At 34.1% G+C, this 16384-nt stretch overlaps 1 protein-coding gene across 1 annotated transcript; it reads left to right on the forward strand.

Annotated features, from left to right (window-relative positions):
- Positions 1 to 55: 55 nt before the first annotated feature.
- Sec5 (exocyst complex component secretory 5) lies at positions 56 to 15389 on the forward strand. Its single transcript, XM_088231199.1, has 15 exons — positions 56 to 303; positions 393 to 545; positions 1240 to 1429; positions 3242 to 3353; positions 4628 to 4787; positions 5620 to 5834; positions 6265 to 6514; positions 7088 to 7269; positions 8765 to 9121; positions 9549 to 9743; positions 9872 to 10065; positions 11361 to 11592; positions 12167 to 12354; positions 13560 to 13619; positions 13721 to 15389. The coding sequence occupies exons 1-15, from the start codon at positions 195 to 197 to the stop codon at positions 13791 to 13793; spliced, it is 2670 nt and encodes an 889-aa protein (XP_088087325.1). The 5' UTR covers positions 56 to 194; the 3' UTR covers positions 13794 to 15389.
- The last annotated feature ends 995 nt before the right edge of the window (positions 15390 to 16384 follow it).

Raw genomic sequence — 16384 nt, forward strand, 5'->3', positions numbered from 1 at the left:
ATACATTTTTCACATCATTGTTTATGATCGCACTGTCATGCCAAATGTCAACTGTCAGATATCAAACGTCTAGTTAAGTTTGAAGGTGTAACCAGGTGTAACAAAGTGATATAATAATTGTATATTAAATAATACTTATCCAAAAAAATCAAATATTATACCAGATGAAAAGAGAGTACTTTTTCTTTTAAAGTATGGGTCCACCACCTGTTGTAACCGGATTGTCCCCGAAAGAAGGACCGCCGGGAACCAGAGTCACAATTCGCGGGGAATTTTTAGGACTAAAGGCGAATGACTTAATTGGTATGGCATAAATATTTGTTATTGAAATGTTTAATTTGTTATCTGTGTAACTCGATCATTGTATTCGCTATCATGTTGTATTATTGCAGGCCTGAATATTTGTGGGTGTGATTGTCTCCTATCTGCAGAATGGAAGAGTAAAAATAAAATAGTTGCTCGCTCGGGGCCAGGAAAGGGAAGAGGAGACATTATAGTCACCACCAAATCTGGTGGAGAGGGAACGTGCACCGTGCAATTTAAAGGTAAATTCTAGAAATATTTTATTTTTGTTAAAAAATGCAATTGAAATACAGACACCCTAACATAAACACAGACGACAGGCTTAAATTAAACTCAACATGGTTCCCACTGCAAAAATGAATAGAAATGTGCCTACTGGCAACTGCGACGCGGTACAAATTACTAGTGCATAAACACATATTTTATTTACAAAACACACAGTTTACCCTGAAGATGGCTCCTGCAATGGCAGTCGAAACGTCAGAACAAATCCAACACACACGGTATCACCTAAAAAAGAAACATATTGATGGTTTTACTAGCTTCAAATTCTACATCACAAATTGAACATACTTTAAATATTTCATTATTTAGGCTCGATGAACATATTTTATATACGAAAAATCGCATAGTTAGTGTTTAATAATAGTATGGAAATAGTATTTGTAAAAGTATAGAAAAGACAAAAATACTTAGTGGTACTAAACTTATATAAAACTAAAGTAGGAATTTTAAGTTAAAAAAAAGTTTTCTCTTGGTTCGGGCCCTGGCCGTTTGGGCGTTTGTCCCCTCTGCGCTCTGTCACGCCCCCTGTCGCCGGCCCTGCCTGTAATCTGACTAGTTATTTGTTGTTGCTTTGTGTGTATTGTTGTTGTTATTGTGTTGGTTTTATACAAAAATAATAAAGTTCTTTTATGAGTGAGTATCTGTTTTCAGGGTATCACGAGTCATATGGCCCTATGAAAGAGAGTGCCGTGTGGGTAGAGGAGGGGGGCGTAGCCTTGTCTTGGGGCCGTCGGCCTCTCTCTCCCGCATCCTACGCCCCCCCTGACCCCCTCGGGCTTTCTACCGAAGGGGATGAAAATAAATTCCCAGAAGATCACCTGAATGAGCTCTTCCCCGATTGGTAATAATATAATATCTCCTAACATATTAAAACAATAAAACTATTAAAAATTTCTGGCAACACTCATATAGACATATACAGGGTGCGGCAGCATAACTTCCTTTTTTAAAATGCGCGCCATTCAGTCGGTTGATGTCGTAGCGGAGCGCTAGTGGTCTCATTCGAGAGGCGGAACTATAAAGTTTTGTCCCAACACAGTTTAGTCGCCATCATGCGTTAGAACAGTGAGGAGCGTGCGTTTGCCGTTGAGGCCTACTATTCGGACGGATGTTCTGTGATCGCAACCCAGCGCGCCTTTTGGAATCGCTTTAATTTAGTCCCTACACTTGGAACCTTGGACACTTGGTTCCAAAAAGACGGCGCAACGGCACACACTGCAAGAGCATCGATGGCTGATTTTGAGGGAACACTTCCCAGAGCGCCTCATTTCAATTAGGGGCGATTTGGAGTGGCCGGCCCGCTCTCCCGATTTGTCCCCTTGTTATTTTTTTTATGGGGTTTTTTGAAATCCCTTGTTTATGTGAACCGTCCAAGGACCCTAAAAAATTTGAAGACCAACATCCAGTAAGAAATTTCCAAGATACAGCCTGATATGCTGGTAAGAGTCATGTCAAACGCCAAAAATCAGTTTACTCAGTGTATGGAGAATAGGGGACGTCACCTACCAATGGCTCACAATATTTCCCTCAACTTACGTTTTTGAAACTTTATTTTAGGCGTTAATAATATTAAAACAAACTGAATAATGAAGTTTGTAACATTTGCTTGTGTTAAAAATGTACAAAATACTAACCTTTAATTATTGAAGATTTAACAAATGCAATTTAGCAATTAAAAAGTCATGTAAGTAATGATTATTTGTTTTTGTCAACAAATGACAACAGAGATGAAGAACATTTTAGAGATGGAAATATGGAAGTCTAGGCAATTACAGGGCTGATGATTTGTCATTAGCTGGTTTATGTGGCCACTTTACACACTGTGTAACATTCACCATTTTGTCCATGTTTGAATACCCGTATTTCTCCATTTCTTTTATCTGTTGATTTTAGTATATACTAATATTTTGTGCCCTCCTTTCCCGTCAATCGGAAGTAGTGTTGCTGTTGAAATTGTCAAACATAGTACCTATCTACTAACAATCCTTTCACTATGACTTGATTAAATTGATGTAGTCAATAATCTTCAAATAAGCGGTGCTACATGCATGATTATGGGACTTACTTTTTGGTAACTTATATGAAGGGTGTCAGTTTGGAAATTTAAAAACAATGATCATAATAATCTAATCTGATATTATTAACTTCATGAAATTACTATAGTGGACATAGGCTATTGTGATACATATAAGTAAATACAGTTTTTGCTACCATTCGTGTTTGCAATGTGGTCATGAGAATGAATGACAATATTTGACAAAGCCCCTCAAACAAACACACAGTGAAAGTAGTAGAGTTAAATTCAATAAAAATTGTGATATATGAAATTTAAAATTTAAAATAGTAACTAATTTATTGACAAAAAATTATTGCTTTTTTGTATGAATGAAACCGATAGGAAGACCCACTGTCTTTAAAACGGTTTCGGTATATGGAGAGATGTACTTTCACTGTTGATTTACTTAAAAAGCTGAAACCTTTATCGTTGTGAAGAGATTCATCTGATTAAATTATTTCACGCACTAGACAATGCCTGAAAACAATTTTCCAATTTTTAAACTATTTCTCTAAAGTGGCCTTATATATGACTCATACTTATTGAGTTTTTCTGGGTTATTGTTATATATAAAAAGTTTTGATATTTTTTTTACAGCTCTGGTGATCTTTCTGCGGAAAATTTTCACCCCGGTTGGTTTTTGTTAGAACATCATCACTCCACTGCTTTTGAGGACCTTAAAGCAGGCACCCTTTTTTTAAAACGAAAGGTAATCACATAAATAGTTTGTTAACATAGTGTGTAATTTATAATAATGATATCAGATACGATGATACACTATTATTATATCACTGTTATGTAATTTATGTTTGAATTATGGCGCGCTTTTCAAATGTGATTGTGTGTTGACTTGGCTAAGTCAATAGGTGGCGCCAGCGAGAGAAGATCGGTAATGGCGGCTGTCATTTAAGTGGTGAAAATATTAGAAAAATAATTTAGTTTGGTTATTAAAGAAAGATCGACAAATACACTTTAAATGTCGTTTCTTTGTTTTACAGGTAATGTTTATAACTTTATGATAATGTAATTAGTGTTTTATTTCTGAATATGAAAATGCAAATAAATCTTTGTTTTACAGAGCAACACAAATAGTTTAATTTGTCATCACCAAAAACTAGATAACAAATAGACTTATTGTCTTATATATATATAAAACATGTTGTGTATTTTTGAAATAAATATTTCCATTTTTATGATATGTCCAAATATTTCAATTTTTGGGGGGCCACTTTCAACGAGTTGTAAAGAACTCACCGTTAGAAAAATGGGAACCAAGTTGTGTTAGAGTGGAGTTCGAACTTTGGTCCTTTTATCCACGAATCCGCGACACTAGCCACGGAACCACAACCCGGTTCAAATAATGCTTATTAGATTTCTTCTTCTTTCCTTTTTCACATTCCCTCCCAAGTGTAGTATGTGGACATCACCAATCGCCTCCAGAAGACCCTTTAACCATCCATCGCTCTCGTCTCCTATGACAATCTTTCAACCTTCTTTTTTAGTTAAGTGGTAGTAAGACAGGCATAACAAGGATACAAAGACAACAAAATAAAATAATTAAACCAGCAAATAATTTACCCTACTTGACCCCTACGACTGAACTGTACAAAAAACACACCAGTTTATCATAAAATACTTGACTAAAATTGAGATGGTAAAAAATGTACACAAAACTGCACTGGTAAACATACAAGACGATGACATTGCATTTACTACTACCACATTAAATAAGCAAAAAAAAACATAGAACTGCCAAAAATACTATACAATGGACTTAAACAATATAATAACTTACTTACTTAAAGATATGTTATTAATATCAATACAATTTAATTTCTGATTACACATATTGCAGGTTCTATTGACAAATGAATTTTGAAAAGATTTAGTGGGACATTTAGAAATTTCATTCAATTCATAATACATATTACAAAATCCAACATTTGTTTTCCCTGTAAGTAATATATAATTTTCTCATTTTAGGTTGATGTTCAAAAAGAAGGTCAGTTAAGTTTTCTGAAAGCAAATACTGGAAGTGTTATGGACCAATTAGATGCTTTGATTCTATTGAAAGATAGATTTGAAATCGATGCAAGGGAAGGCGGGAACGAGCCGTTGAAGAAATTAGAAAATGCAATCAAAGGTAACTATTTAAATAAACCCTTCATCTACTTTAAACCACTAATAGGAAATATATATATAACTTGATGATAAGTGAGTAAAAAAAGTTGTTAGTTTTCAGTTGCTAACCAAAAGAATGTGAATTCTCATAAAATATTATAATAAAAAAAAAATTATAATGAATCTACATTAAATGAAAACAAAAAATACGAAACACATGTCATATTTTTTGTTTTACTGGATGTAAATTGAATCTATTGCAATAAATCTTATATTAAATACGAAAAATTTAGTCGACTTATGTAGTCAAAGTTAAAAATAAATTGTTTATTTTGTAATTGTTATGTTTTAAATTTTTAGTTTATAAAACCCTTTTCAGTTTTCAACATTTTGGATAACTTCACTTTAAAGTTTAGTTTACCGGTGTAAAAAAAATAAAATAATAATTATGTTTTATTTGAATACTACTATGCCTTATATTATAAACATAATATAATCTATGTATTATGTCTTAATAGTGTATTATGTTAACTATGTAACTTTATTTTTAAATTTTAAAAATATTTAAAAAAAATATATATTTGAAAAAATGTTAATTATGTTTAATGTGTAACTTTTTCTTATTATATAGTATGTATAATGTAAAAGCCCCATGGGCGTCAACAGAAAGAAAAAATAAAATAAAATAAAATAAATAAATAAATTGCAATTTTTTAACCTTTTATATTTTATTTCATATTCAATGTAGGATTTGTTGCTATAGTGCATTATGTATTGTCCTATTCAACTAGGTGTAACCTATTTGAAGACACATATTTTTTTATATTTTACATTACTTTTATGCTATTTTTCAGAATCAATGGTAGAGGCTAATAAACTGTTTGATGAGGTATTAGCTCGCAAGGATAACGCTGACACCACACGAGCGACGCTGACAATTCTCACAAGACATAAATTCCTTTTCCAATTACCGGGAAACATTGATAAGAACATAGAAAAGGAAGATTATGATCTGGTTATCAATGACTACGCCAGAGCTAAAAACTTATTCGGTAAAACTGAAGTACCTGTGAGTATTATTTCAATATTTTTATTGTTTTTATACAAATACACTGTATTTCAGCAGGAACGCTAAAACTTACGCAGTCACCAATCATGGTAATTTTAAAGAAATCTTCTTATCAACAATTTTGAAAGTATTCAAGCTATCCTAAAAATAACTATGTCATTCAAAAAAATTAACTTTTAAATATAAGACAAATACAAAAAACAGTACTTCTGCTACCAAAAAACAAATTACAGATAGGCACTACAATTTTCTGGCTCTTGAACTTTTTAATTTATTATGTATGGAGATAGAAGAAAAGTTATTTATACTGTCTTGATACTTACCGATAAAGATAGGATTTGTAAGCGCACCCCAGGTGCGGATAAGGACGACGTGATGGGGAAATTATAAGGATTTGCTCCTTTTTAAATACGTTTTTTTTTTTTTGTAGATATTCAAGAGGGTTCTTGCTGAAGTAGAAAACAGAATTGAAAATCTTCGCATTCTACTTCACTCTCGAGTGCAGAAGATGCCGATTTCTGTGGAAGATCAGAAGTATTTGATTCGTTCCTTGATGAACTTAGAATGGACCGGTGATGCCGCGTGGAATGGAATCAGCGCAAGGTGTGATTTTATTTCCAAAGAAATCACAATGTCCAGAGATTATCACATTCAGTTGGAGGCTTCGGAAGAGGACCAAGGTAATTACTTACTTAATCCATGACTTTATCCACAAAATCTCTGCTGTGCGCGGCTAACTACTGTGTGTGCCTTCCAAGTCAGGTCCGCATCCCGCAGTTCAGACAATTTTTATTTATTTATTTTATTTTATTTTTACACCACAACAGGCCAGGAGGCTCAATTACAGTGGTGAATTACATCATAAAACACCCAGGCTTGAGAAAAATCACATTGAATATTTGTGTTCTCGCCGGGAATCGAACCCGAAAATTTGTAAACAGAGTTTTTAACCTCAAATACAAATGTTAAATTAAGTACTGATTTTGCTGCCAGATTTAGGGTAAGCATTAATCGGGTTATGGTCCCGTGGCTAGTATCTCGGACTCACGGCTCAAAGATCCGTGGTTCGAATCCCACTCCACCCCAACTTGGTTCCCATTTCTAATAGTGAGTTATTTACAACTCGTTGAAACTGGCCCTCAAAATTAAATATTTGGATAAATTATAAGAACGCAAATATTTCTTTTTAAAAAAAAAAAAAATTCAATCTATTTAAGGACTGTTCATGGTATTGTAATTACTGATGTTTTCAGGTAAAGTTCAGAAGTCTAATAAGGCCGGTGTGATGGAAACATGGCCGCCCCGTGTGCTGCTGTGCGGTGCCCTCTGCCGTCAGCTGTCCCAGGACATGCCAGACCTGTGGAAGCTTGGCCAGAGCTACTTTTGCGGGGAGCTCAGGGGAGACAGGCACCTAGACAAACATGATAAATTCAAGGTATTACTAGTCTATAAACACCACATAAAATAATATTATGCATCTATTATGTATTTACTCGAAGGGATGCCCGTCCACGGTAAATTAAAAGCACTAGGACTTATATCATTGGAAGAACGACGGAAGAGAGGGGACTTGATAGAAACTTGTAAGATACTAAATGATTGCCATGACTGCCCTCTGCACGAAATGTATCGATCAAATCCCAACACAAATTTACATCGTCGTAACCAAAAGCTCTCGTCCCAAATCCCACCATCCCAAGAAAAACTACCTGTCCGGCAGGAAGGTTTCAGATTGAAATAAATTGCCAAGCCTAGTTGTCCATTTAATTTCGGTCAGCCAGTTCAAAACCGTTTAGACGATTTTTAGAAGAAAGAACACAGTCAAAAAGCAGTACACGAGATATAGGCGCAGTGCCTAAAACAAATAATTATAGTAATATTCTTATTCTGAAATGCAGAAAATTTTAAATATTCTTATTTCGGTATTATTCATTCAGTTATTAATTATCGCTTTTTAACTTTGTAACAACTGAATTGCGTACTTTTGAATTACTTCTATTTTATCTTTTTAAACACATTTTTAGTAACTTTACTTTTTAATCTTTCTATAGAAGGCATAACTGCTACCTATTATTGTTTGTAAACTTTATTATGTATTCAATAAGCAGCTTTATATTGTAAAAGCCCTCTAGGCGTTTAATGTATTAAAAAAATGCCTTGTGAAACAAAGATTTATTGTGTAATTATATAATTACCCAATTTAATAAGTATATGTATGTATTAAACATCCAATTACAGGCTTTCATATATTACATAATTAATGTAATTTGATAACGTGTTTAATGAACTTCCTCATCATGTCTATTAGATGTATATAAGTAATTAAAATAGATCAATTCAAAGAAGGAATCGTGTGTTAGAAATACCACATTGTAAAATGAGGCTCGCACAGAGACATGTATATTTTATAGGCCCAAAAAATTTTAATTATTTTTTTGCTGATAATATTTCAATGATTACAAACTTTCAAAATTTTCCTTCTTTTAAAAAACATGCACTATCCTGGATTCAAACTAAAGATATGAACTTTTTTTTTCTATGATATATTTTGTTGCCCTTTAATAATAAGGAATATTTTTGTGTTTTTTTAAAATATTTTTTATTTCCTTTTTTAATTACTATAAAAAAAAAAACTATATTATCTTTTACAGACTATTTTATTTTTTCTTTCTTATGTTACACAAAAATATTATAACTGTCCATAATTTATTATAGTAGCAAAAATTCATTAACATTTTCTTGTATACCCACGAACAGGCCATGCCTTTGAGGGATTTTTTGTTTACTATTTTTACTATTAATATGTATTTCATTGCTATGTAATTATGCTTTTTTTTTTTTAATACTCTGTTTTATCACTTATGTTTATTGTAAAAAAAAAAAATACACATGTATTAATTATCCAATAAAATTTTATTTTTTACTTCCAGCGAATGATTCTTACTACCATAGAATTGTTCAGTCGCACATTACGAACAGCTCTTCTTCCCCAAACCCTGGACCGAACAAACTCAGCGGACAAGGTTTGTTGGGGCAGCCAGGCCGCGCCTAATCTCTGCAACTGGCTAGCCCACTGCCTTCGTGATGTTCGGGAGACATATGGAGCCCTAATACGCCTGGACTTGCCCTCCGACGCCCTGGATATTGTGGGAAATCTCATATTCGATCTGAGGCTACACTGCATGGTTGGGCTCCTTAAACAGGCCACGGATAAAGTGAAGACGTTTCATAAAAAGGAGACGTGGAAAGTGGAGTTTGATCCGCAGCATGGCGGTATCACAGAACTTGTGAGTTTCTTTTTTCCGCAGTTTACTGGTTTTCGTATTTGCCTATTATGCCCGAGGTCCTAGGTTCGATTTCCCTAAAGGTTGAATTCTTTTTAGTTTTCACTGTCATGCTCATTTCTTACTTTTATTACTATGTCTTCATCAGTTAAAGGATCCAGACAATCAATATCAGCATTGTTTATCGAGAACTTGTTAATCTCTACTTCTGAAAAGCCTCTGTTTCGAAAAAGACAAACTAAAATATACATCTCGCGCACTGGAACCTAACCACAAAGGAACATCAAATCTAAACATGACGATTGATTTTTTCAAAAACAGAAAATTTTTCCATTTTGGCTAAGTCCACTTTCAAAATAAACGGCTCATTTATATTTTATCTTTTTTTTAGATATATACAAATAATGTTTCTGCTCCATTTCATTTTTAGCCTGGTCTACTGGAGAAGACGATATACGATGTGATGAATGTCATCAAGGAGTCAGTATTGATATCTTGTCCCAGAGAAAAGCCACTATTGGACTTATCATCTACTGCCTGTCGACACCTAAGCACACACATTCAGGACATGCTCCAAGCGTTCACCAAATGCCTAGAGACACTGGCCTTCAGTCACGATGATCAGGTTAGTTTTATTAGACAATAATTCGTAATTGTGACGGTTATTATTGCCATAGGTTACCCATCACTGGCATAGGTTCGTCATACACAGTCATGTTTTAATAGTCCTATAAAAAGTGATTTCTTTCTCAGGATAGCGGCCAGTCTCCCCTGTCCGTGGTACTGGGTGCCCCCGAACTGATGGCCTCCGGCGGCCGACTGGGGGGCACGGAGCCCTCGGAGACGCGCTCTGTCCCCCTGTGGCAACACCGCTTGCTTATCACCCTGTCCAACTGCCACTACACTACGCACTGTGTCCTGCCAAGGATACTGAACTTCTTCGAAAAGTAAATCATTCTTATCGTTATACTTATATATAACTCTTCTGTACTTGTGTATGTCACTGAACTCCTCCTAAACGGCTGGACCGATTTTGATGAGTTATTTTCCGTGTGTTTGAGTGGCTACCTGGATAATTTAGATTCGCAATTGGACCCGGTAGGTGGCGCTGCGATCTGTAACAAACAATCAACTCAACACACGATAATGACGAGGACTCTTAGCCAATCAGATGAGGAGATAAAATGAAAAAACTAACCCTCTTTACGAATGTATGAATAACTCAAAAAAAGCTAAAATAAATAACATGTGTCTTTATTAATCTGGTTGTAGGAAAAAATAAATATTTTTGTTTTCTTGAACATTGACTTATAACACAATGATGAAACATACCATGAAACGAAACACATGATGAAACACTCAATGTCAAATTTCACTTTGTATATAGTTTATCAAAAATTTGAATTTCGAAAAACGTTTGCTGAACCAGCTAATAGCAGGCAAGCCAACGTTTGGGCAGAACAATGTCTGTCAGGTCCACTAGTATAATATAAATTATCCATAACTACAGGGTCTGTATCAAAAGCAATTTGAACCTTATTGACGTGGTGAATGAATTTCCCCACCAGTTGATTAAATGTTGGGACAAATGAATCATGATTTGCAATAAAAAAAGTTTTAATTTATAATGTGATTATGCACAGTTAGTTTTTTTAACATTTAAATTTTTTGTTTTTACTAGCAATGTTTGAATATATTTACCGCCGAATAGCATATCCAGATGGTTTAGGCGATGATGGATTGCCGTCGACGATATCTAACATTACGTACATAGGATTTGTAGCCTGTTGCAGTCCTTGCTGTATGCAGCTTGTTAATTTGAAGTCTGTTTCCTTTCACAGTCTGCACTTTTATGTGATTTCCTTATTACTGGGTACCAGGATGATTTAAATCGTGTCTCATCTCAGTTTGCATTGTCGGGATATTTGTAAATCTTAATCGCTTCCTTCACTAACTGAGTTTGATGGCTCTCTGGTGTTCCTAAGATTACCAGCTTGAAGTAAAACTTATGCCCTGTTTCTATGTAGTGTTCGGCCAAAGCCGATTTTTCAGGGTAGCCGAACTTGCAAGCACTTGATTAATTGGCTAACAATTTTTCACAAGTAGTAAGCGAAAAATCCAATAAAATAACAGAACTGATTTCTGACTAACTCAGAGTACAATGAATCAAATTTAATCGCTCATCCTGCAATTATGTTTCTGTGATATATTTATCAATGTCATCTCGTGATTTATGTTTTAGGAATGGCTATCCAAAGCCTATTATCCCAGCTGAAACAGCGAAAGCATCGCTCAGAACTCTGGACCGCTCCATAATGGAAGCATATTTGGAGCAAAAGAGCGACCCACTCGTTGGAACTATAGAACCCTCTATGTATATTGGCAAATTCGAGTGGGATATGAAATACAAGCCTTCAGATGTGCGACCGTATGCAAAGGAATGCATCAATAATCTGATTGCAGTACATGCTGAGGTAATTACATATTTCTGCTTTTCTCTTGTCTTAAGCAAATAGGGTATTGAAAGTCGGTTTACGGAATCTTAATCAACAATTTGTGGATTTAATTAAATCAGCAAACTGTCAGGCAGCCATTCTTCGATAAATCGTACTACATACGTGGAGAGTGAATTGGTGGTGAACGAAAGTAAGTCAATAGTGATGGTATTTAAAGGGGGAGAGAGGTCACCGAGTGCAAATTAAATGTAAACATCAAATATCTTGAACACGTAGAATAATTTGTGTATCTGGGAAGCATGTTTCCAATAGATGGAAGAGTAAAAAAATATTCTGTAATTATTACAAAAATCATGAATATTGTTATCAAATTAGCTCTGTATCATTACTAACTGTATTATTATTAAGATGGCAGATATTGAATTCTCATTGGCTGTAGAAAAAACAGTGTTGCAATGAAGAAAAATAAAAGAAACTGTTAAAGTGTACCCCATGTTACTGACCCTTCTCAAAATATTGTTGGTACAGTTAAATTGTTTAATATAGTTAAGTTAGTGATTCAAATATTAATAATTTAATTTTAATTTTACAGGTTCACAGTATATCTCCAAGCTTGGTGCGGGCTGTCCTGTCCCAGATTATAGAAACCGTGGGGGAGGAGATATCCCGCCTTATGTCATGCTGTCGCGAGGCCTTTTCACAAAACGGCGCACTTCAAGCCAGAATAGACATCACCGTACTAAAGGATGTCACTACGTCTCTACTAACACAAAGAACAAAGTAATTAAATATGTTACGAGATTAAATTTGCCTACCAAATCCCAGCAGCAGACTGTCTTTTTTTTCATTATTTCGGTATCTTATTTCTTTACATCTGACACTCATCGAATAGAATTATTTACACATTTTTCCGAGGCACAAAAAAAACTCGAGTCATGGTTGATTACATATTTAAACAGTTTATGGCATTATAGGTGGGTTTCAATTCCTTCTTTGCCTTCATTTTCTAACGAACTTTCATTGTGATACGCTACAAAGATATTTCCATCACATGTCATTAGAAAATGCTTTAATAGGGTCCTTTCATGTTTTCTTTATTTTTAAATAAATATAATAATTAATTAAATAAAGCAAAAAATTACGATAATATTTTGAATATTTTTTTCTTTTTGTTGTGAAACGTCGGATAAATTTTCTACAAAGGTTTAAAATATGCATATTTTGAATTACCCGAAAACAAGCCCTATGGGACAAACGGCAAGTATGACGTTTTGGTGCCAAACTTGTATGCAATTTTTATTGAAAGCGCAGTCAACGGTCATAATGCGTCAAATGTCAAAATGACGTGTGCCAACTCGAGCCGTTTTGTATGTGCTCTTTTTTAAACCCAAAAATTATAAATGAAAATTAGTTTTTAATAAAAATTCCCTCTAAATATATATTATATTTTAAACGTTATTCCTGACTTGTGAAAATACCGCAACTGTGAAAAAGAGTACTGATATTATGTGATATTAAAAAACTAATGTGGGTATCTCCAGCCACCATCATTTTTGAGATTGTTTATTAATATGACTACTTACGTTGTTTCAGCGTTAATTTCTGCTATGAAAACAGTTTGAAAATAATAAGAACTTACTTGTTATATTGATTGTACATTTGTTTTTTAGTGTCACATATTTTATTCCTAAATACAATCCAATTTATTTGATATTTAAATTATTAGTTCTTTTTTGAGTACACTTTTCATTACAATATATATGTAGTACATAATAAATACATATGAACTAATAAAATATGCATATTTCTTTCTCACATTAATGTTTGAGTGTGTATTGTGATTTGCTATCTCTTTTTTTTCAAATTGTTGAGGACGATGCAATATTTGCTATAACTGGAATAACTAGTATAGCAATAACGTGTCTTATATAAATACACCAGTAAGTTAGGTTGGGTCGTATTAATTTATTAATATTCTTTTACAGGAATTATTTCGATGAAGCGTTGGATTGCATTCCAGAGATTAAAACAAGCGAAGACAAGACGTAAGACTTCAAATATTTAAGTATTTAATAACCAAAATTTACTCTCATAATTAAACTGACCCTAAAAAACAATTGATAACATGTTTTTTATTTTGTTTTAGGTTAATGGAGAAAATTATTACTGACTTTCAGAATAGAACAAAACTGCAAACAATGTGCTTTAAGAACTGTTGAATCATTCCCCAGTTATTTATTTTCCTATTGTTAATATTATAGCAGTTGGTTTGTGTACAGATGTTGTCTATCCAGCTGATGTTTAATTTTCTCTACGTAATATCTCTCTATCAATATTGCAAAAACCCATGTACTGTTCATGTCCATGCACTTCATGCCTCGATGCCCAAAATCCCCTGAATCTGTCAAACCAAATAATCGAAAGGGTCGAGAGTTTCAAATACCTGGGAGTATGTTACGGAAAATGGCAGCTTTCAAAAAGGACTAGGAGTGCGGCTAGGAGTAGCAGGCACCACATTTAACAGCATGAAGGCTGTCTGGAGATCGGATATTTATTCAGTGAAAACCAAATGCTGCCTATATAATGCCTGCATAACACCTATTCTCCTCTATGGATGCGAATCGTGGCACTTCACCAGGGCCCAAAACAGCAAAATATTGAGTTTTGTGAATAGGTGTCAGAAGAATCTTGGGTGTGCGGTGGTTTGACTTTGTGTGGAATGAAGTAATAAGAGAACGGACGCAGAAAACTCCGGTGACATTTGTCACTAAGCAGAGGCGATACAGTTGGCTTGGCCATGTACTGCAGATGCCTCCTGAGAGCCTTAACCATGATTGCCTACTTTACAAGGCATCAGGTTCTTGACGTCCTGGACGTCCACTGCTGACTGTTCGTCGGCAGTTCATGTCAAAACTACGGGACACGAGTCTGACTTGGGAGGACATACAGGAGCTGGCAGTCGACAGAGATTCCTGGAGGATCTTCGTGGACACCATATGCTCCATCTAGGGAGCGGACATGGAATGATGATGATGATGAATATCTCTAGTATTTTCCAAAGGTAGACATACAATATCTGTACATTTATCTATTGATTAGTATTTATTTTAAGATATTATATTCACAGAAGTGAATTGTAACTTTATTACAGAAAGTGGTTATACTTTTTACATACAAATTATTTAAATATAGTTTTTATGCTTTCTATATATACATCGGTAGTCAGATAGCAGAAGGGATCATCTGTTATTTACAAAAATGTTCAGGATAGCTAAAATAAGACTCAATTATAAGGCTCCATCATAAGGTTAATCCACAAAGTAAAATATTTTAGCGTTACCTTTCAATTAATTACCATTTTAAACAATGCTGTTTTTTTTAAATATGAGCATTTACTGAAATATTTGTTAAAACTGTGGGTACTAGAAGCAAAGTTAGAAATCTCCATTGAAAGCATTACTGAGATATTTGCTTAAAAATTTAAAAAATAATTGCGAGATTTCTAATTATGCTTCACCAACTCAACGGAGAATGCTAACTTTGTGGTTTCAAGTACTATAATTGAAAACTGTTTTAGCAAGATTTAGAGACTGTTTTTAATTACGCTATTATTTAAGTGGTAGGTTTTTATGTATAGTTTATTTTGGCATTAATAACTAATTTTCCGTTTTTGGTGGAGATATCTAAGTTTATTTCTAATACCCTCAACTGTTGAAAATTAGAAAACCAAAAAAATTACACATGGTCCCTTCTGCCACCTGACTACCCACCTATTGTTGTGATTTGTTTCTTGAATAAATGCAATTTTTAATAAATCATGATTATTTTAAGCTTATTTCACAAACAACCTACCACAAATAAAAAACATTTTTTCATTTATCACTGAAACAACCCACAGTATTTTTTTATTATAAATACACTCTTGAAAAAAATACAAACGATTTTGATTTTTATATTTTTCATTTCACACCACCACAAAATATAGAAATAATGGTTTATGAATCTAACCAAACCCTAAAACTTGATAATTGAAAATAAATTAATGAATTCCAACTAGTTTCAGAACACGAGCATGTAACTAGTAATAGTTCTACATTATCTCTGCATGTAACATTGTCAATCTGTCTGTTTTTTTTTTCTAAAAAATAAAAAGGCAAATTATTTTGATGGTAGAAGTGCTAATGCTGACTTATAAAAAAAAATCATGTTTATTAGAAAGTTTTTACTTTTTACTCTACTGAAATCCAAACTCAGTCAACATGGCTCGTTCTTTTCTGGTTTCAATTCTCTATGATGGATTGGTTTGCAACAAAGCTCTGCACCTCCTCTAGCACTCCAGTCTGCTCTGTGCGGTCCCCTTTATCTCTTTATATGACCTGCAGCTCATATCCTTGAATAAATATTCCAGGTATTCTCGGCGAGGGTGCCCCTGCAGTTTGTCCTACCATCTATATCCTTATGTAGGGGACCCTCATGACGCACTATATATTTATAATTAATATATATATTTATAATGAATGATTCGAAAATAATTCAGCCTTGTACATGAAGCCACGATGACTGACCAAACCATGTTTTGAATATGAAAATTTATGTTTAAACACTCAACTATCTATTTTATGGGGTCTTTTGGATACGTTTTTATTGAAAAGGTGCAAACCATCACGCTGTTTTCCCTTCGGGACAGGGAGAGAAAATAAAACGTCACATCACGCGTCTTTGCATATAGACCTCGCTTACTCTACAATAATACACCTTCTCATGTACGCGCCCTGATTATTTTGACCTTTGCGGTCTTTTTCGGTTTTCC

Source organism: Micrasema longulum, unplaced genomic scaffold (assembly GCF_059751315.1).
Source record: "Micrasema longulum isolate JH-2025_06_02 unplaced genomic scaffold, ASM5975131v1 h1tg000859l, whole genome shotgun sequence".
NCBI classification, from domain to species: Eukaryota; Metazoa; Arthropoda; class Insecta; order Trichoptera; family Brachycentridae; genus Micrasema; species Micrasema longulum.

Bases quoted from the DNA above. Each gene is read 5' to 3' on its own strand.
- Sec5 (XM_088231199.1), top strand. From the start codon at position 195: ATGGGTCCACCACCTGTTGTAACCGGATTGTCCCCGAAAGAAGGACCG. The intron at 3,354-4,627 runs GTAATCACATAA...TTCTCATTTTAG, and splicing joins CCCTTTTTTTAAAACGAAAG to GTTGATGTTCAAAAAGAAGG. The intron at 11,593-12,166 runs GTAATTACATAT...TTAATTTTACAG, and splicing joins TGATTGCAGTACATGCTGAG to GTTCACAGTATATCTCCAAG.